At 37.6% G+C, this 26,122-nt stretch overlaps 1 protein-coding gene across 4 annotated transcripts in view; it reads left to right on the top strand.

Moving 5' to 3' along the window:
* Positions 1-5,003: 5,003 nt before the first annotated feature.
* Positions 5,004-26,122, top strand: part of LOC137278098 (protein lingerer-like) — a 33,664-nt gene continuing 12,545 nt past the window's right edge. For 2 of the 4 annotated variants that reach the window (XM_067810212.1, XM_067810214.1), the window contains exons 1-10: positions 5,004-5,083; positions 8,339-8,490; positions 13,251-13,325; positions 14,494-14,610; positions 15,234-15,684; positions 19,893-19,929; positions 22,525-22,643; positions 23,927-23,994; positions 24,639-24,853; positions 25,836-25,950. In XM_067810212.1, coding sequence (XP_067666313.1) covers positions 8,374-8,490; positions 13,251-13,325; positions 14,494-14,610; positions 15,234-15,684; positions 19,893-19,929; positions 22,525-22,643; positions 23,927-23,994; positions 24,639-24,853; positions 25,836-25,950 — 1,314 coding nt within the window. In that variant the 5' untranslated portion in view covers positions 5,004-5,083; positions 8,339-8,373. The remainder of the gene's footprint in view (positions 5,084-8,338; positions 8,491-13,250; positions 13,326-14,493; positions 14,611-15,233; positions 15,685-19,892; positions 19,930-22,524; positions 22,644-23,926; positions 23,995-24,638; positions 24,854-25,835; positions 25,951-26,122) is intronic. The other 2 variants (XM_067810213.1, XM_067810215.1) reach the window with 1 other exon arrangement.

Genomic DNA, 26,122 nt, shown 5'->3' on the forward strand with positions numbered 1-26,122 from the left:
ACATCCTTTGTACGGCATAGGTGGGTCCAGCGGGGTCTTGGCACTTGGCACTGTGCATGAAGTATCCTTGTGAAGCTGCTCGAAAGCTGGAATGTATGTCGATGATGTGTGCAGAACTTCTTACAGCGTATGAGGGAAAATTTGATCAATGGTCGACTTCTGTTGTGATAATCTTCCATTTCCGGATGTCCAAGCAATTGTGAATGGATATTTCTCTGTATTATAATTATCTTGAACTAATTCGTTTATGTATGTTCATTTATATTACGCACGCCCAAGTATAAGATACAGAAAGTCACATGTACATATGGGTACCCACAACGGACTATATATGACGTTCGATAGGACTTCTCAGACAGAGGTAGCTAATGTATGTCAACAGATGTGTAGTACTACATGAAGAAACTCTCTGAGGTGACTAACATATGGATTCTGATACAAATATAAGTGAGAGAGTGCGTTAGCAGTTTTGTCGCCTCTGATCCGTGGTAAGTGTTGCCCTGACCAACTCGGATAAGCATGCAGGCAGGTTGCATGCCCCTCGTTGGATAGTTGCTCATACTATCAATCTCTTGTGCGACAGAAGTAGCCGTCATCAAGCTGGAACATCGAAGTATGCGACAATAGCAGACCAGCACGATTTGATGTTACTGAAGGAGGGATGTCAGAATATCCCCCAGTAATCGGATTGTATATTGGGTGGTTAATTCTCTTTCTCTCAGTCTCGTGTAAGAGTCAAACACAATATATCAAGAGCCAACGGTAACTAGTGGCATAAATATATTTTTTATATATGCCAATCTATATAAAGACGGTGATCGATGAAGGATTCTCGCAGAATAAACGTTTATGTTAAAGTGCATATTCGTCAGACGTTCTGTATGTGCATAGCTGAATCACAAGCAGTTTAAGACAGGATGTGATCATGTATATTCCTTGGAGAGCTACTGGTAACATACAGAGGCAACGTGAGTAATCAATAAGTTTGTTGAAGGAGAGCAATGGACACTCATGCAAAAGGTAGTTACCACAGCTTTCAACTGTGTCCCATATCGCATCTCACACACAGCATTATGCAGTTAACTGTCAGCTTCTGGCCTGAGAGTTCATCGTATCATTGACCACCAAGCATTTGTCGATATAGAAACTGTTCGGTACATCTTGTCCGTTTTTTCTGTAATCCAGACTATAATTCTTTGAATTTAAGAAAAACATTTACATACATACAGAATATGTAGGGGACCTAGAAATGTACATGTTATGAAGGGTCGTCAGAAGGAAGATCAGCTGCCAGACAGAGTGAGTTACGTTTAATGCATCCTTTACCAATAGTCCAGCAAATAATGACGGGGGACACCGGAAATGGACTTTACGGATTGCAACCATGTGGGGAATCGAACCAGGGTATTCAGGCCTTGTCAGCTTTGTGTTGGGGCATGGGCCTCAGTCGCGAAAGTTAGAAACGTTTACAAATGACATTTAAGACAAATAATGCATCATAGATTGTAACAGTATTCAATGTAGCACTACCATGACTATAACTGACAATAGTTTCGTGCATTGCTAATCATCCCTGTCTGACACTAATAATTCCTTCTCCTGTCACATTGACAAACTTGATGTTGGTATATATAGAAAAATAGATGTGCTAGACGACGATGATAAGCTGTCCTTGTTTCTCGGCACTGATATACATGCCTTCACTGACACAACTGACCATGACTAATGGGATTACATAATGCTGCCATTTTCTCACTTCGTAAAGAATCTAAAGAAACATTTGATGTACTTCTACTAAACACAATTTACCTACTGCTCACAAATTGTACATTGTACATTATTCATTAAAGAACAGCGCAGCACATGGCTTCATGTTACAGTAAACGTTGTTCATTTTGTTTAATGCATGTGATGTGTTGTGAATGAGGTATTTGTCTTTTTGGATTCAGCTTAGGGGAAGTAAAGACATTCATTCATTTATGATTGGGCGAAGCTGACACAGGAATCCAAGATCGGCGGATCTCACACGGCTCGATGGCAATATAGTATAAGTAATTGTTCAAGCAAATGCAGAAAGAAAATGAAAGCATTACTTACTTAAAATGATTATGTTATACGTGTATAAAGTGTTAAAACCAGAGGTAACAAAACATTCATTTGACGCAGATTTCAGGCTGACGTGTGCCTAAATTCGGACGGGTTATCTCCCTTCCAGCGTGTCACCAGTCAATTAATCTCAAGCGGCATATATTCTTAATGTGTAGGGGTGGAGTATAAGGATATATGTATGAGCGTAATATATACATGCAGGACAATAGCACATTTGTATGCAGGATGTGAAACATCAGCACAGAACGTGTTTGCATAAACAGATGCATAAGGATAGCAAGTTTCCTGTCGGGAGATTCATATGCTCACTGGCACAATAAATTCCACATGGGCTTGTAACGCAGAAACGGGCATCGAGCTACGGGCTGATATTGTCACTGCTGGGGTCTTGACACTATCCATTTATATCCGTGCTAAAACAGGTAGTAATAATACACATGCTTCGATGCCCTTTGTGCCCATGTGAGGAATCAAACCCGGGTCCTCGGCGTGACGAGTGAATGCATTACAACTGGGCTACCACACTGCCCCACTAAGATGAGAACACAGATCCAAAGACCTGTGTAAAAGTCACCATCATACACTTGTTCAATGTACAACTTGGTGCGCCATAAACAGACTAGACATTATTGCAAATATTCGTGGCCATCACCTGAGTTGGTTCCGGGCAATCGTATGTTAAACAACAATATGTATGATATGAGTGACGACAGACAAAGATTAATGGAGTTCAGATCAGCAGAATCTCCTGTATGGAAGCCATAATGGATGACACACCAAGGGCTGTTGCGCTATAAAAACGTCATGCAAAACGATGCACATACAATGGCTACATTTGTATACTGAACCCTCGCTACTTCCGCGTTTAGACGCACCACATGTATGCGTGTGATAACGGTAAATATTCCCCGCAAAGCGTTTTGCGGTACGGGTACCTTTTGGTAGTTCTAGCTTTCTGAATAAAATATTTTTGGTGTTTCCATGGCAACACGCTTGACTTCGACTGAAATTAGTGGTGGTGCTAGCAGAAGTCTAAGACAGTTTCTTCTCCAAACTTGGTACATAGCTTGATCTGGTGGTATACTGGTGCCTTTTGGTAGTTTTGTATTTCTGAATAAAATATTTTGGCATTCCCTTGGCAACAGGTTTGACTGAAACCAAAATTTCTGCCTGTGCTCCTTTTAGGAACAGAACTTTTAAAACTCTTTCATTATTCTCTTCCACTTTTCTATATACTCACCAAAACATTTGGCATAATCATAACTTGTAGACATATTCATGACGATGGTAATATGTAAAGAACTTTCAGGACAAAAAGAGTGTAGGGTGGTGTTTGAAGGGGTGTGACAGAAATGGTGTGCGTGTGTGCACATCCCCTGAACAACATCATGGCTATGTAAATGATCCACATAACCATACATAACCAACAACTTCGGCAGTACAGTTTAACCTCACGTTAACAAATTTCTTCAAAGAGCATTTTTTGTAACAAGGGAAGGGCGCGTGTGTGCGGTGGAGGGTGGGGGAGGGTAGCGGCATGTCCATTATTGATTTGTAGCTCAACTTGCATCCCTTAAGTCACTCGATCGGTTGTCAGCATAGTAAATTGTCCCTGGACAAAGTGCGTGGCGCGTGATCTCATCGGGTGAGATATAAATGCATATACATTTTGTCGCCATAGCAACACAATATTAGCAAGTTATGTATGTATGTATGTATGTATGTATGTATGTATGTATGTATGTATGTATGTATGTATGTATTGTATGTATGTATTGTATGTATTGTATGTATGTATGTATGTATGTATGTATGTATGTACGCATGAATGAACACGTCTGAAAGTGTAGATTAAAAATGAATACACAAGAGATCTACACAAACCAACAATGAAATCTATACAACGTGTTTACAACGGCGACCACATCGTAACACCTAACTCCAATATCCCACATTCAATAGCCCTAATTACGCTGACCTAAGTAGCACCAATGGGAACCATGACGAGGTTCGTGATTAGTGAGCTATTGCTGGGTTCTGCCTCCGTCGGTCGCATGGCGGCCTTGAGAGACTGCATGGCTTACACAAGCTTCAATGGCGTGGACTGCTGTCCAGGGAAGAATAAGCGGGCTTGGCTCTATTCAACCAAGAAACTAGTTGTCAGTCAAATGGGTGGATGACAATCTTCGATGCTTGACTTGTGGACATACTGTATGAATTTCTTATGACATACAGTACAAAATATTTCTTTTTGAGGAAAAATAAATATATATTTACGTACGGCAAAGACACTAAAGCCAGCATCGATTAAAAAATACCATTTATATACACATGTGATATACACATATTAGCTGTACATGGCAGTAGGGTAGCAGATATTTCGGTAAAATGGTTGGAATAAAATAGAAATCGATACCTTTCAATTTCATAAGCACCGCCACTGAGGAGTTAATTATTTAAAAATTTATGTAAGATGGCTAAGAATGTTCATACGCGCAGAGAGCGCCTAATAATCATTAAAATGTTTAACTTTCAGTCTGCAGTTAAAGGAGTGCTATTTATTTCTAATGCCTCGTTAGCACAAAGCTGCTATTTCCCCATTGTCGTTTTAATGGCTTAATGACAAAGTATGTGTTGCAACAAGCAGACGATGTTGCATGTATGAACAAAGGCGCACCTGTTATAGCGCCCCTCGTGGCAATACAGGGAACTATTTCTTGGGATCGACAATTTCCGTAAAATGTGAAGAATGAGAAATCGATTCATACGCGGTACATGAGTAAATGGGTACAATCGACAGTTGAATGGAAGGCATTCTGTTTGTTAAATTGAATAAAAAGATTGTCTTATTTAACGAAAAACAAACATATATAAGGGAATTCCACAATGACGTCATCTCCGACAAATATTATATGGCGGCGCGAATTCTGCTTGAGTCACGTGACCCCTCTTCTTTCTGTGAGCGCATTTCCAGGTAGAGTTCCTCTGTTTTCATATAAGCAGCATTTGGTAAACATCATATCTTGATACATGTTTGTGGGTTTTAACGAAACCTCACTACACAAAGATTACGCCTTGGTTATTTGTTGGGAGATATGTGTTCAATTTTTGAGGTTGTGCGTGATTGAAATTTGTGTAAAAATCCAGCATGGCGTCACATGGTGGCACGCATCACTGTTGTTGTCTGACGACGGACATTTATACATTGAAGGACGTTTAGATGAACTGTAAGACCATAGGTGTGGAGCTTTCCAGTGTAACTTTTTAAATTATACAAATTACGAAGGGTCCTCCGCCTTACTGTCAGTTGTCGCACAGTGTTTTGAAGGAACTATTTTCTGCTGACGGTAGCTCAATCCATGGAGGAAATGTCAAAATCCATGTTCGATTGAATTTCACAGTATATGTTTTTGTGTACCAGACTAAATGATTGATGATCATATTTACTGCACGAAATTTCCAGGTATCAAAGCTAGTCGATGTGCTGCAATATGTAAACTGCGTGGATGGGATTTCCCCGTAATATCAATGAGCACGTGGAGTACATCACATTGAATCTCTGCTCGTCAGCTGATACGCTAAATCGAAAAGTGTATATATCATTCACCCACCTGACCTGCCTACGATTGAGGTCGATGGAAGAGAAAATGGTTCATGTATCACGCTGATGTTACTATTATGTTCTGTTGATTTAGTTTTAAGTAATATCGTTGGATATATCTTTTTCAATCAACACTAGTCTAGTCTACAAGGAAGCAGATGTGAAAGAGTGCCCTACTGTCTTGTGATTCCATTTTCTGTTTTGTGTTTAAACTGGCAAATAGTGATGTGAGAAGATGTATAAGCTGGGAATTGTTACATTACCTCTTGACCTTGTGTCCGTCGTTAAGCTTGATTGCTCTTTCAAGTTACAGCATCATACTTTAACCAGACTTATGTCAGGAAAGATTTCCACCCGTAGTCCCCCTTTAAATTTTATTCTAGAAAAATTATGACACCTGAATACATGTACATATATTCCTCATCTGACAACAATGAGACTTTTTTTTTTTTTAATTGTATCTTAACATACTGAAAGACTTCTAAAATTGCCACTTGAAGTGTTTCATCAGTTAAAATTTAGTGGGATATGGGCTGAAGTCCTACCTTATGTCACACACATTGATAACATTTTGTGTAACATGTTTCAACGTGTTAATGTATTTGAAATGGTCATTTTTGTTTTAATGCCATTATTACGTTACCTGGTATTATTTCAGTACCATTGGGCAAATAATATCTGGTGTGCATAAACTTGTGACTTGATGAAAGCCTTGTCATTGTACATGTCTACAAACTTTAAAGAGTCAAATGCAAATTAGCTAGTGAAAAACCCACAATTTGGAATCTTGCTTACCATTCCCCTGATAATATGTAAGGAAGAACTATACTACCGACAAGAAATAAGGGAACTAATGAAATAATAGCGAATTTGAAACTGCTTTAAATATCCACTAAATTAATTTTAGGCGTCAAGTTCAATATCTGGTGTGTCCACCATGTTGGGCAACACATTCACGGCACCTTGATGGCATGCTGTTAATCAATTTCCGGATGGTTGCCCGTGGTATTGCCCGCCATTCCTCTTGGAGATCTGCACCAAGCTGGGCCAGGTTGGCGGGTCCTGGGTCCCTGGTATACACCCTTCGACCAAGAACGTCCCAGAGATGTTCAATTGGGGACAGGTCTGGGGACTCAGAGGGCCAGTCCAATGTCTGGATACCTTCTTGTCTGAGATAAGCGGAGACAAATCGGGCACGATGTGGTCTTGCATTATCATCTTGGAATACAAAATTTCGGCCGATAACTCTAGCCAAAAGAGCCGCAACAGGACGCAATATTTGGTCAACGTATCGCTGACCAGTCATGGCTCCGTTAATGATGACCAAATCTGATCGTCTGTCATGTGTAATCCCACCCCACACCATGACACTATACCTCTAAATCGATCATGGTCAAGAATTGCTGCTCTGGCATATCGCTCCCCGCTCCGACGCCAACGTTTTCTGCCATCTGTGAATCGTAGGCAAAACCTTGACTCATCAGAGAACATGGTGTAACGTCAGTGGCGCATAGCCCATCCCAGATGCTGCCTAGCCCATGCCAATCTTTGGCGCTTATGGTGAGCTGAAATGGTGACACCCTTAAAAGGCCGTCTTGCTTTCAGGCGAGCTTGATAGAGTCGGTTTTTAACGGTTGAGGTTGAAATGCGTCTTTCAGTGAGTGTGCGGAATTCTCTATTGATGGCAGGGGCCGATTTAAACCTATCGCGTAGAGCAATTAACATAATGAGACGATCCTGTCGTGGTGTCGTTGATTTTGGTCTACCACGCCCAGGTCTCGTTGCAACCCCACCCGTTTGACGGTACTTATCCCACAGGCGTGAAATTACACTTTTTGATTTACCCATCTGCCGGGCAACTTCACATAATGATGTTCCCCCCCCTTCCTCTATCATCCCCACAATTCTCCATTTTGTTGCTTCACCAAGATACTGCCTCAGAGGCATTTCTGTCAGTAAGTGTCAATCTCTATTGCATGAGTGATTGCGACTTCTCCAGTACATTTACAGGAGTTAACTTCTGTATGCACGTGTAGCACATTTACAGGAGTTAACTTCTGTATGCACGTGTAGCACGTGCTGGGTATGCATTATGCGAAATTCCATTGTCATTGGATGTTGCGTTTGGGAGATACGCCACGATAACGGACCCTGTCACAGTCAAAGTCATCTACATTCAATTTCTTGGTTCCCTTATTTTCTGTCGGTAGTATATAAACAAAAAATCCCAGTCCAGGTTGAACCCATTTTGCCTTTTGGAGTATTTTATGAAAACAGTGTTACACTTCCCCTGCCTGATGGTCATCTGTTACTGCTGGTCTTCACTGAATGAATTCTCCTTGAAGTAGAAAAGTAGCATGGCACACCTTAGAATCATCTGAAAACATTTGGGGGTTCTCTTGTTGAATTTATAGGTTCTGTATATTTTGTACGTTTGTGTTACTTCTCAGTAATGCATTCATTCAAAGAATAGGGCTTTGAATGTAAGCATTTCTGGGATACATTTGCAAATAGAAAGACTAGATTAAATAAGAGAAAATTATTTTCATAATGGTCTTGCAACCAACTTCAAGCAGTAATTAACTGATTCAATTGTTATAGCTTATAACCTGGCTCTTTTTCTTTCAGATTCCTCTTGTACATAAACATTGTACATACTGTATATGATGAGTGCAGCAGTGAGCACCTCGCGTGCCACCAGTAGGACTAGTAAGGACAAATCTAAAGCCACAGCACACCAGACACAGACCAAATCAGATGGACCACCCTCCAAAGTACAGGTAATATTTTGGCTTGGCTTCATACATCACACAAGCTGATCTCGCGGCTTAACCAAGGTTCTAACTTAACCTGTGTAACTAGTTTCAAAATGATATTTACATACATAAGCTGAACCACTAATCATTGTTCATCTTGTCATGATCAGTTCACAGAAGAAGTCAAGAAATCCATACTGAACTATGCAAGTAGATACTCTAGTTAACACTGTCTAGTAATATGTTCTTTGTGTATCTGATCTTATGTTCGTAATTTAGTCAATGAATCTTTATCAAAATGTCATGAAGTAATGTTTATATTGATTGTCGTGAAGTCTGTTCCTTCGGCTTATCTTATTCCAAGCAACCACATAGTGCATCCACTCAACTCTTTGAGGGGAAAAAGTATTGTTGATAGGAAATGATATATATGTGTAATTTCTTTGATATCCAGTCACATTTATTGTAACTGGGCGATTTCATGTAAACTGTTTGATGTTTATTTTATGAGTTTGCCACCTTATTTCGTAACTATTTTATCATTTTTACCAATAATCCTTACCTCTAATACTCAAACACATGTATTCTATGCCAGCATTTTTACATTCACAGCTGGTACGGTAAGGTTCGGGTGACTACATATACTGTTTTCATGATGGAAATAGTGAAACCATGTGAAATCATTCATAAACATTTGTGATAACACCCCAAAGTGCTGCAGTATAACCATGGTTATGGCTACATTTATGGAACAAACCTTCTAAAATGTCACATAGCAACAATATACCGAAATCATTAAATTTTTGGAAGTATGATATTTTTGCGAAAATTGCGAATAACTTGAGCTCGCAAAAATATGACGCAGTTCACTGGTAGAATGCAATGAATAATCAGCAAACAACCTGTCCTATCTTCGCTTTACTATTCACCAGTTCATATAATTAACAATAGATCTATACAATGCATACCATAAGCAATGACAACGACGCCAAAAATGTCCAATTACTAGCATTACTTGTACTCACATGTCAAACAAGGATACCTGAACAAAAGTCACTCAGTCAGTACGCCCGATAGTCCAGACAGGCACCAACCACGCAACACACATTTCTTAGAGACTGTTTGAAAGGCCGAGACCATCCAGTCTGCGTGGATAGGTTTCTTGACATTTATTTGGATATCAACAGCTTCGCCAACACTGACTAAACTGGTCCCTCATCTATGTTTTGAGAATTAGGCAAGTTGCAAAAATATCATGACGTAAAAACGTATGGTGGTCGCCACTTGCAAAAATATCATGGCACAAAAATTTCGTGATTTACAGTAATTCTCTTGGTAAAATAACAGTGCAGATAATATATTTTCTACTGACTGTTTTACAAAATAATTCTTTCATGTCATTTGAATTTGTTTTAACTAAATCGCTGTTTGCGAGACGGTAATATTAATCCCTGCATCTAATACTACGTCTAAGAAAAACAAATTAGAACTCAAGAGGTAAATAATCATGTCTAGTGATGTTTAATTGCAGATTTCATGTCTTCAACAAAAGTCCTTTTCTCTTGTTCTTTCACTTAAAGTGATGCATTGACTTTTTCTGCTCATCAGAAAAGCAAGTTTGATGAAAGTGTAACCCATACATAAACTGACAGACTGCTTCTTATTGGTCCTTAGAATTTATGAAATTTTAGAGGATAGTACATTGCATCATTTTAGGACTAAACAAGACCATCTTACTTAAAGTGATGCAATGTGCATCTCATGGACCCATAGTTCGTAGGTCAAATAAAACCCTGAAAAATAATGCCATCATGTGGTGAAATTGCATGCTGGGTAATGTAATGCAGAAGACTATTGTCAAATAGTTCCCATGTTTACCTGTAATTTGTACTCTTAATTAACAATAAAGTCTGCATGTTTTATACATGCATGCGGTTATAATTTTTCTCTTAACATGCTTCATACACATGATGCAACATAGCATGTACAGAGGTACAGATAAGCTGTATATCAGTGTTAATTGTGAAACCTCAATTCTTATTAAATCTATTACGTACAAGTACCAGGGGTTCAAACATTTCTTTAAAAGCCACTTGCCACAGTAGTCTTATAAATTTGATCTTACATGTATGCATACAAAAATGTCAATTCTTAGCTTGCATACAGGTTAATTAGTTCCAGTCACGGGGATAGGGACAGAGAACTTTGACAATGGGCCAGTTTCAGGATTATAAGCTATTTTCTGAATTTAGAATGGGTCACTGTCCTTGTATCAATAATAAACTTCAAAATTCTAAAGGGCCATTTTTTATTCTAATGTCCAAAATGGCCTTGGCCCCTGCCTTTCCCAATCCCTGCTGTTACCAACCCTACTTGAATTTGGAGTAAGCAGACCCATGTCACAATGTGCTACAGACTGAGATTATTGAGGACAGATAAACTAACTGCACATGCACATGAACTTGGCAACTTGCACTCTTTCATTAGTTTCTTATCTTTCTCATTATAGATCAGATATAAATTACACACAAACCAACCAAAGTTTTTGAAATTTTATGGGAAGGGAGTTCTTGACACTTGCTTTTAACAAAAGTTCTTATGTTCTCTTAATAGCAAATGATGCTCAAATCTTTACCTTTTCACAATTGTGTTATTAGACCCATTGTGTTTCAAGCCATGTTTTCAACACTGCCATGTTACATGTAGTCCATGCATGCTTGATGTACTTGATACATGATTAAGCTGTTGGATACAATTTTTTAATTTCAGTTATTCACAAAGGCAGGGGCCACGGGCCATTTTGCACTTTTAAATGAAAAATGGCCCATTAAAATTTTGAAGTTTACCATTTGAGTCAAGTAAAGAGGCCTATTCTAAATTCAGAAAATGGCTAATAATCCTGAAAAAGGCCCATTGTCGAAGTTTTCTGTCCCAATCCCTGACAGTGAATGATTATAAGGAATGATTTTATTTAGTGACTACGAACAACTTACATACTGACATGTTGCATATGTTCAGTGTCAGGGTAATTGCAATCTGGTAGAATCAGAGATTCTACCAATAGAAATTGCCATCGGAGTCTGTACATGTAGAGATTGCGATACGAGTCTCAACTGGTAGAATCTCCGATCCTACTGGTAGAGATTGCAATCAGAAAATTGTGTAATAAATGTGTCTGTAACTATACCTGAGTAAAATTCATATTATTATTCCCACAGACAAAGTAGCATTTCTACCAGCTGAATTGGAAATTGACAATTTAATGGAGCCTCTGCTTGTAGTTTGTACTAGTAGGATTGGAGACTTAACCACCAGACTCTCCAGTCACAATCTCTGCTGGTAGAGGGTCCGATTGCAATTTCTTCTGGCAGAATCTCAGATTCTACCAAATTGCAGTCTCAGTTTTGACATTCAGGATTTACTTGACTTGTACTGAAGTACCTCCTGTATTCAACGCAGCAGTGTTCTGAAATACAAGAAAAAGTGATTCATCAACACTATATTTACAGTGGAAATTTTGGACAGTGTTTTATTTGTTTAATACTGACTGCAGCTTTTAAAACTCTTTAAATTAGAACAAATAAATAGGCCTCCTTTAAGTATATAATTATCTCAAGATGTGGTTAGTTGACATAACACACATTTTCAGAAGGTTATACAGAACTTGGATACACTTCATTTTAAGTGTGACCTCTGAAGATCCAGGGTAGAATAGGTGTTCTGCAACCCATGCTTGCCACAAAAGGTGACTTGCGCTTATCTTAAGAGGCTACTAATGAGATTGGGATGGTCAGGCTCGCTGACTTGGTTGACACGTCATCGGTTCCCATTTTTGCAGATCAATGCGCGTACTGTTGCTCACTGGATTGTCTGGTCCAGACTGCATTATTTACAAAATTACAGACTGCTGCCAGTATAGCTTGAATATTGCTGACTGTGGTGTAAAACTAAACTTGATCACTCTTTTCAAGTCGACTAACCCTCCAAATCCAGACCTTACCCTATCTGTGCTTAATCTTTTGATAATCTTTCACGAAAATTTATATGTTTGTGCAGCCATGCATTTTTATCTTATTAGAGAAGGGATGTTGACACCTCGTCTGAAGGTGTGAATTGTTTTTAGATGTTGGTGTGAAAAATATCATGTTCACAGGATGTTATTGTTTGAAATCTCAAATAGCCAGCATGAATCATCTTTAAATCATGTCAGGGTATTTTTTAACAGAATCAGTGTCAGATAGTTCAACTTATAATCAATTTCAGAAGCAGTATCAGTGATTAAACATTTCCTTTTTGCTTTCCTTACAATAGTTCGCATCCATTCTCAAGTTTCATGCCTGTAATTTTGCAAGTTTCTTGCGGCATATATGGCTCTGTCCCTAGATACATTGTAGGGATTTCAGTTGCCATGGTAATATGAATGTGGACTTTTTCCTTGTCTCCAGATGAAGTAATCATTATGACTTGTTAACTTGACCTATAAAACTAAGGGTCTGGGATTCTCAATAAGTGAACAACAAACTGGAGTTCTTTAAAGTAATCAAATGATGTGGTTTTGTGAACTGTAAGATTTGATAATTACTTGAATGTTGTGTGATAACACAATCTATCAGTTTGAAACATTAATTTTTTTCTGCATGCGTTCAGTCATTTTTGCAGTGAAATCCAGAATATCTGATCATATGTTTTTACTGAATAATCGAAACACATCAGGGAAGAGATATGTGTTACAAACAAATTTTTTGTTTTGAACACTTAATTTTCAACTTGTGAAATTGTTGCAGCCCACAGAAGAGCAAATGAGAATAGCACAGATCACTTCTGGACAGGATGATGCAGACTTGGCCGCCATAAGCCAGGTATGTTTTCTGTTCTTGACAGTGTGTCATTTGATAAATAAGAACCACGATAAGCCTTTATTATTCTCCACAATGCGTTTTGCAGGGGGTATAAAAAATGCATCCTGTCCGTCCATGTGTCTGTCCGTGCACATTTCATTTTTCCGGAGCAGAACTCTAACACCGTTCAATATTTCTTCACCAAACTTGACACATAGATTGGTCTAGTGGTGTAGTGATTCCTTTTGATAGTTTCAGAATTCTGAATAAAATATTTTTGGCGTTTCAATTGCAAGGTTGACTTCGTCTGAAATTGGAGGGAAACAGGACTTTTTGTTGGAAGAAAGTGTTGTCATAAATTCAAACTTTTGTTATGTTATTACACTTTAGTGCAGTGGTAAAGGCTGTTGTTAATCGTATGTTTAAAGTGTTGCGAAGTTGAGTAGATATGTAGTTTAGTAGTGGGTCTCAGCATTACTCCGTTTTGGAATATTTTGTATTTTGACCTTGATTTGACAGTGTTTGACATAAGTCAGTGTGCTACATAATTTGGTTGTTGTTCACCTGTTTCCATTCAAGAGGTTTGAAGATGAATTTGGATATTGCCCATCACATTCCTTGTGTTATAATATATAAATGTTGTTAATTAGTAATTATCCAATATTTTGATATGAAACTTGGCACTTGGTTAGGTCTAGTGGTGAAATGTTTTGCAATACCCCTGATTTCTGTTGATCAAGGCTATGTTGCAGCTGATTCTGATAGCCCTCACGAGTTTTCCAAGCAGGTGGTGAAAGCAGTTGATATTTACCAATGTCTCATTTCGTTGTCATTCTTTTCAATGGCAGGAAATAGGTTTATATATGAATGACTTTGTTCACTTCAAGTTGGTTAGTTGTTTCTTTTCCTTGTGACAGTTGTTTTTTAAACTCACTGAAGATTTGATTTAGTTATGTTTCACAGTGGTATTTTTGTTAGTTGTCAACACTGGAAGCAGTGGGTTACTGTTGCCATTTTGTACTGCGATTATACAAATCAGGTGAGGCACCGTGTATTTTCCCCACACTTTGAACTTAGTTAAAAACTTAGATATGTTGAAGCTTTGTGTTATCACAGCAGGCCCATTAGTACTATGCAATTTTGAGGCATAAACTTTGTTGAGGCATTCAATTGTGTTTGAATTCTTCAGTTGATGGAGATGACTGGTAAGTCTGAGGACACAGTGGCTGTCGCCCTTCATGACTGCGAGAATGATCTTGAAAGAGCTGCTATCATGCTGCTGGAAGAACAGGATGATGAGCCTCAGGTAGGAGGGAACCAGTTATGTTCAGATTTACAATGAAACTTAGGCAAAACTTATACTTGGGGAGACCTTTTCAATGACAAGAACAAAATTACTGTTTATCATATTATTTTGCCAAGTATGGATTAGGAATCATCAGTCTGTAACATGCACTAGTTACCTGAGTATACTACAATAGATAATATTAGTGTTCCTACTGCTAAAGAAGCTGATGCCTTTTGATATTTTCAAACTAGTAGACCACAGAGGATTTTGCATAGACATTGTTGAGTGATATCTCTGTTTTGTGTCTGCACAGAACATATTTGACATTGATGACAGTAATGCAGACCCAGCTCAACAAAAAATCATAGCAACCTATCTTTGTGCTCATTTGTGTAAAGAATACATGTATGTCAATATTGTCATCATTGTTCTGGCAAGGTCCATGTTTATGATGGTTGGTACTTTACAGGCAACAGGTATACTGCAGCGAGACTATTGCTCAGTATTGCATAAGTACAAGATACAGATAATAGTTGTAATTTTATGACATTCCCTTCTATTAAAATTTTTGTCCCTTCTGCATAAATTGCTGGCTGGAATTGCCATAAACCCACGTTTAACCCATCAACATTTTTTTGCAGGGAGAATGGAAAGTTGAGCAAAGTAAAAAGAAGAAACGAACAAATAATGCATCAGTTCCCATTCCGAAAACAGAACCAGTTGCAAATCATGTGTCAGACAAATCAGACAGCAAAAGAGATCGTAGTCGTGATGATGACCGACCGGACAACAGACATGATGGCCCTCCTAGACGTGGACGTCGTAATGGAGGACCACCTCCACGTCTGGCTCGTGGTCGGGGGAGAGACAGGAACAATCAGTATGGTGAAAGAAACGCAGAGGGCGATAATGAAGGATTTAGGCACAGAGATGGATTTGGTGACCGTGGTGGAAAGGGCAACTACCAAGATGGTGATGGGTATAAAGATCATGATGGGTACCGAGACCAGGATGGTTTCCGGGACAAGGAAAATGGCTTTGGTGGTTTTGGGCGTGAGCGAAGTGGAGACAGAGGACGAGGCAGGGGTAGAGGTAAAACTTCCTGTTCTCTTTGTAAGAAACATTCTTCTTATTTTTTCATAGCAATATCTTTAGAAGTTTCTTGGAGTGCCAAGTTTTGATTTTATTTTCTGGCTTGACCCCATAATTTACAACTTCAGCCAAGTAACCATTAATTAAGTACATGCAATAAATCCAACTACAGACTGGGGACCTCTTTTGGGGCTGTCAGTCAAGATTTGAGGATGTCATATTAAGAAGATGCTCCATTGGCCATAGCAGATACAGTCGAACCCCGTTTATCTGGACGTTTTGTTTCACTCAAAAAGACATCCGGTTAACTGAATCAAACAAGCAAAATGTGAAAATTAAGTAAAAGCAAAAAATGTTCATGTGCGTCTATCAGTAAATCAACAGTCAATAGTAATAACAGTGAATCATCATAACGTATAAGTGTACCTATAATCATGGAAGGCGGAACGCAGGTTACCATTTGTCAGGTTGTCTCAGATGTAATCATGTAGCATGTGGAGCTTTGGATGGTAAGATAAAGATGATGTTTTTGTCTTATATCGTCGTGTTAAAACCCCTAACACTGGGATATTACATCTCGTCGAACTCATACTGACTGCAGAAAGTAAACTTCTGGGTGGGATCACATGACTTAGATCATGTGGGAGGCTATTTTTAACTTGCATCACAACAGATAGCAGGGGTCGATTTATAAGGATTATATGGGATTGGTTTGAAAATTCGCCGTTCGGGTCCAGAAGCGTGGGGACCAGTTAAAGGTCACATGCAACCAAAAAATCAAACATAATTAAAACACATTTATCACTTATTCATGACATATAAAATACATTGCTGCTTTTCAAAAAACAAATAAGCAAAATTATAAGCGTACAATTGCGATTCAAAAGTGCAATATTTTGTACTTGGGCTTACTTCCCCCGAAAAGAAGCCCTCGGGAGACCGAACCCAGTCATAGTGGGTGGATATGCACTCAAGTGTAACGACGGCTTCCGATTGGATGTTTCTTTTGCCGATATTCTGAGGGTTCATTGTGTGTACAGAAAGATGATCTGTTTGATGGGCATTTTAGAAGTATAGCCAATCACAAGAAAGTAAGATTCTTTATGGATAACAAGTTCTTTTTGTGTACTTGATGTGTCGTTTCAGTATGGATTCATATACTGTTGTCAAACAAAATCATATAGACTAAAAGAATTCAAAGTCGTTATCCATGAAGAATGTATATAGAGATGTTAGGTTTGGAAAATACATGTCCTCTGAATTTGCGCTCGATCCAATAAAAATTCATCTCAGTAGAGATGGTAAACTACTGTGTGGCGGGAATCTGTCATTCGTCCAAGTACAAAGCAGGACTTGAAACTGACAAGAGTTTGTACCAGTTTCCGTCAGATCCAGTCATCCGAAAAAAATGAATGTAGTTTGTTTGGAACCCAAAGACATAAAAACATGTCATGTGTATCACACTTGCCTAATTACATAATGTGGCAGGCACGGGACTCGGGTGCACGAGTCATAAATCAACAGATTGTCTTTATGTCGTATTGTCTGATAGGTGTTAAGTTCAAATTGCACGTGGTCAATGATTGAAGCTGTGTATTGCATGTTGTCTTTAGCAGACAGGCAGGCAGACATATATGTGTGAATAAACCAGACACTGAGCTTTCTCTGTGACAGAGACTGCTTACCACAATCAACAAGTTTTTTTACGTAACGAGTAGATTATTTACTTGTTTGTGTACACAACCAAGATTAGACTACTGCTCACGACCTCAGACGTTGGGCATGCATACTGTTTCAAGCTCCGCGAAACTATTCACTGCGCATGCGTTATGGACACAGCGCAGCACAGCTGTTGAAACCAGTTTCCCCCCCCAGCGCTGGGGGGAATTTAGTGAAACGTTTGAACTCCGACTTCGCGGGCTTTTTTTTCATCGCGTTTTTTTTTCAACTTTATAGGTTGAATTGGCATTTTTTATGATTTGTTTCGGTAAGTGCAAACCGAAAGGTACCAGAATCTGCAAAGTTGTGTTTTACGTTTAAACATAAAAATCGTCCTTAAGACAGGGTTTCCGGATATGTGGGGTCCGAGTAAACGGGGTTCAACTGTATACTTTCCCATATTGTATTCCTTGGCGGCAAAATATCGCAACACAAATTATCTCCCTTCTTTCTATCCCATCAGAACATATCTTCTATTGACTTTGATCCAGTATGGTAGCCACCATGGAGTTAGTTGATCAGTATGCAATATTTTCAACTGTAAATCAGAAACTAGCAATAGAAAGTAGGGCCACAAATATCCCTCCCCTGCAGATTACTTATGTGGATGTTACAGTGACATGACTGCTAGTTTCTTCATTGTCACAGATAGTGATTTAGGTGCCATTACAATTTACAGCAGTTCTATCTGGAAGAATCTTTGCAGATTGTGTAAGTGATGAGGTTTTGGTTCACCTGAAGCCTATGGAAATTATCAGGTCTTTGCAAATCACTATTAAAACAGTGTTGCAGGTTGTACAACTATATCTGATTGCAACAATCACAAATCCTGAATGCTTGCAACATGAAAGGGTCATACTAGAACAGAGGTTACATGGGAAGATATGATCAGAGAATGTTCCTGCCTGACTGTTGATTTTTCAGTTACAGTGGATCAATATTTCTAGTCATCATGTGTGAATGATTAGCAGTAGTTTTTATTTGATTATTGACTTGTTGATAAATTGGATATACAGAGCATGCTTTTTTATATGATTATTAACTGATTGTTTATAGCAGTAAAGTACCATATTATTATTCCCCATGAAGGTATATATTATAAGAAGTGCTCTTCTATTATTTTCGATGTACCCCTCTTTCAAATGGGGTAATTTGCGGTGTACTTCTCTGCCAATGGCAACTCATTTGGTACTTCTCGGTAGTACTTCTTTATGTCAAGTAACACTGAATCATGCATGATCTTTCGTGAATGCAAATTGATAGAAGGGAGATAACTCTAAATCTGTATTTCTTGTGTCGACTTGCATCCCATTAAATAAATTTTGACAAAACATTCAAATGTAGTCGAACCAGGACGACGTTTGTAGTCAAACCAGGATGATGCAAGATTCGAATTGTTTAATGACACCGCTTGACTGAAGCGTACAATGCAATACCCATGCTTCAAAGTTTAAAATTAACAGTGAGGTGTTCGGTAAGATAAACATGCTGATCACTGGTCCCTTGGGGCCCATGGGTTGTTGTACCCTCAATGTTTGTATAAACAATATCAATGGTACATCAACCAGTGCCACCCTTGTGACCAGTGAACAACATATGATGTCATTCAAACTATTTTCATCTCTACCAGTGTTTTAATCAAAGAATATATGTTATAATCCAAAGCTATGTTTGTCTGTGCTATGACGGTGTAAATCCAGTTAGATCACATGCAAAGTTATTGAAAGGCACCTTTGTCTTTTGTGTTACGACCTAGCAATCTTTTTTTGTATTGTGTTATGTATTGTTTTACGTTTCACTGGTAGTTTTATTTTTCAATGATGGTTTTGTGTATAAATCTGTGATGAAGTAGTTCTTGTATTGTCCTTTGTTGACAGATATTATAGCCTAAAATGTACTATTAATCATTCTGGTCGATGTATAGATGAAATATTGCCTCACTCATTAACTACAGCTGTTGCCTATTTGATGGCTAATTGTGTCAACAGTAATATTACTAAAACCACAGGTTGGTTTACCTTTAGTATTTTGCTTTACAAAGTTTGTCACACTATGTATAATGTAATGGTTGAAATATTGTTGCAAGATACATTTGGCGTAACAGTATCCAGAACATTTTTTTCAGTATAGTTTGTTTTAATTCTTGACTCTAAAGGAATTTAAAAGACGTTTTTGTTTATGAATAGCATACTTGTAACAAACAATAGGTTGGATTCTCGCCACTTGTACTTTTTTTTAGTAAGATGTGTTCTATAAGTTACAGTTGAGACTAATGTTATTAGTCCCTTCAAGTTCATAATAGCTGTTCTTTACTTTATTTTCAGTAAAAACATTAATTTTTGCTTACTTATAGAGATACATTTTTAGTCACAAGACTTGCCTTTTTTTTTGTTTTTACTCTAATATAGTTTGAAAAAGAAAATTGTAAAACTTTTAAATTGGACTTTAAGAAATTTTTTGTCATTTTTTTAATATGTTGTCTCCCATAGGTAACAGCAGATTTGCAGGAAGAGGAGGTCGAGGAAGGTGAGCATTTAAATACTTATAGTGCATCAACTCAGTTGTTCAGTGATACTATTTATGTTATCACAATTAATTGTGGCTTTGCAAACATGTATTCCCTATTGAATAGGAGACTAATGTTATGGTCTAATGAATGCAGGGATCGAAATTACTTGTGCCATCCCAGTGGTGGCACATATAAAATTGAAATGGCACAGTTAAATTCTTACCAGTGTGCCTTTATGCCTTTATTTTCAAATGGTTTAACGTGACATTATGAACAATGACTAATGATAAATATACACACTGGACAGCCAGCTAATGCTCAATGTCTTTTCAAAGTTTGAGGTCAGTAAAACAAACAAAAGTACTTACCTACCATTGTTTCATTACTCATGATTTATTAGTGAATGTTACAACTTTTACAATCACTTTAAGTCGTATAATGATTTGAAGTTCTGTTTAATAGATGATGAATTTATGGCACACCTAAAACTGAAATGGCACACTTATATTTTCATGACAATGCCCATGAGGCACGCTTGAAAAAAACTTAATTTGAGCCCCTGGAATGTAACGTCATTTCAGATGCTCAGTTTGGATTATAAAATTATTTATCAACAAGAAATTGTGACCCGTGAAGGTCCTGGTGTAGAAAAGGTCTTCAGCAACCCGTGCTTGCCATAAAAGGCGACTATGCTTGTCGTAAGAGGTGACCAACCAAATTGGATGGTCAGACTAGCTGGCTTGGTTGGCTTATGTCATCGGTTCCCCACTGCGCAGACCGATGCTCATGTTGTTGATCACTGGATTGTCTGGTCCTGACTCGATTATTAACAGACCACTGCATATAGCTGGAATATTGCTGAGTGCAGTGTAAAACTCACTCACTCACAAGAAATTGCACGCCTTTATTGTGTTTTTTTTTGACCTATCAAAGGCTTTTGATAGTGTTTTTCTATAGGGATGGCCTGTTATTTAAATCCAAGAAAATGTTGATAGTGAACTTTGGATTCAATATGTTAATCTGTTCCTTATACTGTTTGTTGATGACATACTCTTGCTTACTGAATCGCCAAATAGACTTTAACATTTTCTGAAAAGTTTGTATGAATGCTGTAGTCACTGATACCTGCAAGTTAATAGTATGAAGGCAAAAGTGATGGTTTTCCGCAAGAGACGAAAAGTTAAAACAGGATGAACATAGGTGTTTTAATATTATGCTGCTTGAGGTGGTAGATAAATTTATCTGCTTTTGTAATATGATTACATACACAGGTAATTTTGGATTTACTCAAATTGTTTGCTGGTAAAGGTTTAATAGCTATGAATGTTCTGCTCCATAACATTAGAAATGTTCACTTCTCTGCTAAAACATGTTGTGGTCTGTTTGATTCTTTTGTTACATCTACTATGCACTGTGGTAGTGAAGTCGGGTTCGCAAAATGCAATTGCAGTTGACTGTGTACATTGAAATGTTTGTAAAAATATCCTTAAAGCTCATCACAATGTTACTATTATGGCTGTATATGATGAATTAGGTCGTTTTCCTTTGTACATATTAATAGATTAAAGGGTTGTAAAATACTAGTTCAAACTGCAAAGTACATCAAATTGCCTCCTCAATTAACTTATGAATTGTTATCACAGTGTAATAATGGGGTCAGAAACATGTTCCATGTTAAAAATGTTCAATTTATATGTGATTTTGGATGTCTTTGGTGTGACCTAGTATGTGTTGACGCTAGTAGTTGTTGTCTTTTTAAGCAATGTTTAATTGATTGTTTTCTTCAAAAGTGGCTTTATGACATTGCTTCATATATTAAATTTTGGCTATACAATCAAATTAAATGTGAATTTGGATATGAACTATACGTCAATGCTTTACATCCATAGTGTTAGGTATTTAACTGTTACAAATTCTGTGTCATAAATAAAAAATTGAAACTGGGTGTTAAGAAAATATTGAGAGGGAAAAAAGATACTGTATCTATTGTAAGAAAAATAAAGTAAATATAATTGAAGATGAAAACCATTTTGTTTTAATCTGTCCAAAACATACAGTACTTAAAAAACATCTGATTAAACCTTGTTTTTGGAGGAAACCAAGTATGTTGAAATTTTTGGAATTATTAACAAACACATCTAAAGATAGTATTGCAAAACTGTGTAAATACAGAAACACATGCATGTGACTACCGAAATGTTTTGTCCAATCTCTTTTTTAAATGTAACAATATGTATGTTTCAATGGATAACCATGTTTTACCATGTGTACCGTGTGAAATAATGATGAGGGCCATAAAACCAAAGTTTTGACCGAAAAAAGAATCAAGTCGAAATTTCATGTGTGTATGTAAGCATTGTACTGTCTTTAGAGGATCAGCAGATCCAGTTGTATATATGATAGTTTGTGGAATTGTTAAATGAGTATTTTGTCTTGTATATAATTCACAGATATGATATGGCTAGTACTGTAGTACATGGTTTGCCTGACCTTCATCAGTAGACTGTCTACCTGGAGCTGATGGAGGTAGTATGAGAAGGAAGGTTTAACTTCAGGTGTACATATATGCTGTTATTTTTTAGTGTCTGCAAGTGATAAAATTAACATTGTAGGGGAGGAGGAGGTGGTGGAGGATTTAAGTCTGAAGGCCGTCCACAGAGATTTGATAAAGGGCCTCAGATTGATACGTGGACGAATGAAACTGCAGAGAATGCTGACAAGGAACCAGCAGGTTTGTTTAATAAAAGCAATAGCTAGAAAACTGGAATCCAAAAATGGATGTCTGCTTTGAACTTAAATGTGACAGTTGGTGTCAGTTAGCATTTAGAGGATGCCTAGTGTGACACAGTTGTCTGTCGTGTTTTTTGAAGAGGTACCTTACCACTCCAGCAATTTCAGTGAAGCAGGAATTGTTTCACTGCAAAACTCTTTGTAGACATTATTCAGATTGGCAGTATTCTTCAGGGTTCCAGATAATGGCTGTACCAGCATATGCATGGATAAAACATATGCATGATAGTGGCAATGTGGTCGGAAATAATTTAGAAAATGTACCACATGCACCACAACAATTATGTACTGTCTGAGAATCATTTACATTGATTATCTGAAAAAGTCTTGCTGTATTGTTCATTGGCCTGTTTACACTAAAGTAGCAATATTGTGGTACATACTTGAAACAAAACACAAGATCACTGATACTCCATTAAATTACTTTCTGTGCTCTAAGAAAATAAGGAGTATGTACTCTGATGTTGAAATTATCTGAACCCCTGACACCGGTGATTACACGATGCCATTTAGAAAGTGGGCAAATGCAACATAGGTCATATTTGGGATTTCACTTTCTTAGTAAAGTCGTGGTGGTTGAGTGGGCTAGGTGGCTGACTTTGTGTGCTGGTGATTAGGTGCCTGACTCTGAGGGTGCGAGTTCGAAATGAACAACCTAAAAAAGTACTAGAATTTGTACTTTACTAAGAAAGTGAAATCCCAAATATGACGTGTTCCCTGGCACCGGTATCTGAAGTTGCAAGGCACCTGCCATGGTTATTGTTCCCAATCTGCAGGTATCTCTGTACAAACCAGACTATTTTCTCAGTATGGTAATCATAGTGAATAGTGTCCTTTTCTGGGATTGAGAATGCTTTTCTTGCTATTTGACTTCAACATAATCATTTTGCATAATTTGAAAAACATTGTGAAGGGTTGAAAGGTTGCAGTGGGTATTTTTGCAGTAATATTTCATGTATTATGGTAGGTGTCAGCATACTTTGGACGACTACTTTTCCATGTTATTTATTCATTGGTATTCTCTACCTCTTTGGATACATATGTATTAGAATTTCAATTTTTAGAGGATTGGTAATACAACAGACCTCTCTGTGACTAATGTTTAGAAACTGTCATTTGTTTCCTATTCAATACCTGTAAACTTACAATGCTAGTTTTTGGCGTTGATTGCATTGATATTTGATAAACTATCCATTACATACGTTTAACTCTTGGTTTGTTTAGGATGGGGAGAAACCTGGGAGTCAGCCCCTGCATCTGAAGACTGGAATGATGATACTTGGCAGGGATCGGTAAGTGGAAACATCAGATGCCACCAGATTTTGTTTTGATACAAATGCTGTTTTTCAGAGGTTAAGATTATCTGTGTAAGTTATGCAAATGTTTATGTGAAACTCAATTCCTGTTAAGTCTATTATGTAAGTTCCTATTCAGTCTATCTTGAAAGTTTGTAAATACTTCATAAATTTGATCTTGCATGCATACACACAAAAATGTCAAAACTTATGCATTGATTGATAAAATAACTGAGGTATATTGAGTTCTCTAAATTTCAACTCATGAACTAAGCAACTTGCAGTTTTTCTTATTGTTTCTCATATTACAGATCAGATACAAAAAACAAACATTTATCCAACATTTAAATTTATTATAGTTTTACAATTATTGGAAAATGGCAAAAAGATACCCAGTTACAGTGTTTGCTGTTTATTTGGTTACTCAAAGGAAAATTAGGATACCCATTTGAGATGAACACAAACGGGTACACAACTCAATGACCAAAAATGTTATCCATAGCTCTGATGCTTACTGTTACCATTAGTTTCCTTTTTCTGAAGACAGCAAATTATGTGATTGACAAGCCTTTGTTCCGATTAATATCATCTTGTGGATTTTGTCTCAAGGTAAGATATTTGATTATCTGTGTTTCTCATAGCTGACAGAGTCAAAGGTGTTCACAGCATCAACAGTGAAAGAGGAACCAATGGCACCTTCTCCACTCAATGATATCACCAGCTCCATGGGTCAGTCAAATTCTCTTGGACAGTCTGGTCCAATGCCAAGCTCAATGGGACAGCAAGGCCCTCTTCGACAGCCTGGATCAATTGTGACTTCCAACTCCCTTGGACAGCCTAGTACACTGGGACAGAGGTCAGGGTTTTTGCTTTCAAATTGCCCTCATAATTCAATGATTTTTTTTTCGTAAAAAATGTGTATGAAGAACCAATATCAAAACTATTTTCATTTTCAATTCCCACATACATTCAAAGTTGTAATGCAATTTCTACTGTGATAAAAAGATTTCGAGAGCTTGGTTTTGTTTATAACTGTAAATAGAAATGTTCAACCATGCAGGTTTTCAGGAAATGGTTTATCTGGCACTGTTGATTCATATTATCAAAATACTTTTTTAAGGAAAAGGTAAACTGAATTAAGGTTACAAATGTTTATGGGTTTGTAAACTTGCTACAAAGTTCAAAGTTCATACCTGCTAATGATATGTTATTACAGTTAAAGAAATTGAGGTTGTAAACAGCAGGAAAATTGCATGAATAATAGATGTGGAGTGAATCCACTATGAGGCTAATATGATACATGTTACAAATATTTAATAATGAATACAATAATAAGCAAACTGGTGATTTATTTAATATATAGAGTGAAACACTGACAAAATAGTTGACATTTGTGGCCTTGTGGACTGTGGTCGTGTATTATGACACTACCACATCAGGGATTGGGAAAGGCAGGGGCCAAGGGCCATTTTGCACATTAGAATGAAAAATGGCCCATTAAAACTTGGAAGTTTACTATTGATACAAGGGCAGTGGCCCATTCTAAATTTCAGGAAATGGCTTATAATCCTGAAAAAGGCCCATTGTCAAAGTTATCTTTCCCAATCCCTGCCACATTACCATTAAAACTAACTCCAATATGTGTGTGCTGTCACTGTATATATACCATTGTTCATGTCTTGTTTTGATGAATAACAACCAAATTGAAGTAAACCATCCCATTTTGAGCAAGAAAAAACATGAATATTTGATACCAGTGATCTGATATGAACAACTGAATTCGAGAAGGGATGTCATTTTATTCACAAAACTTATGATTATTGACTGATTTTTCACAGATTGGACCTTGGTACTTTGTTAAAGACGGCAGAACAGCAACAACAGCAAGCAAATGATAACTTGATAGCCCAGTATAACCAACAGGCCACAGAGTCTATCAAGAACACTATTGGGGTGTGTATGCATTTAGGATATAAACATCAACGCCGTCGGTTCCAAATGCATTCCCATGCTTCAAATACTCAATAACACCCGGAAATTGGCCAACACATGATGTTTATCGACATTGTAAACAAAAAAGTAAACTAAAGGGGTTTTACTGTCTGCACTCCTTTACATCGAGTAG

Source organism: Haliotis asinina, chromosome 3, assembly GCF_037392515.1.
Source record: "Haliotis asinina isolate JCU_RB_2024 chromosome 3, JCU_Hal_asi_v2, whole genome shotgun sequence".
NCBI lineage: Eukaryota > Metazoa > Mollusca > Gastropoda > Lepetellida > Haliotidae > Haliotis > Haliotis asinina.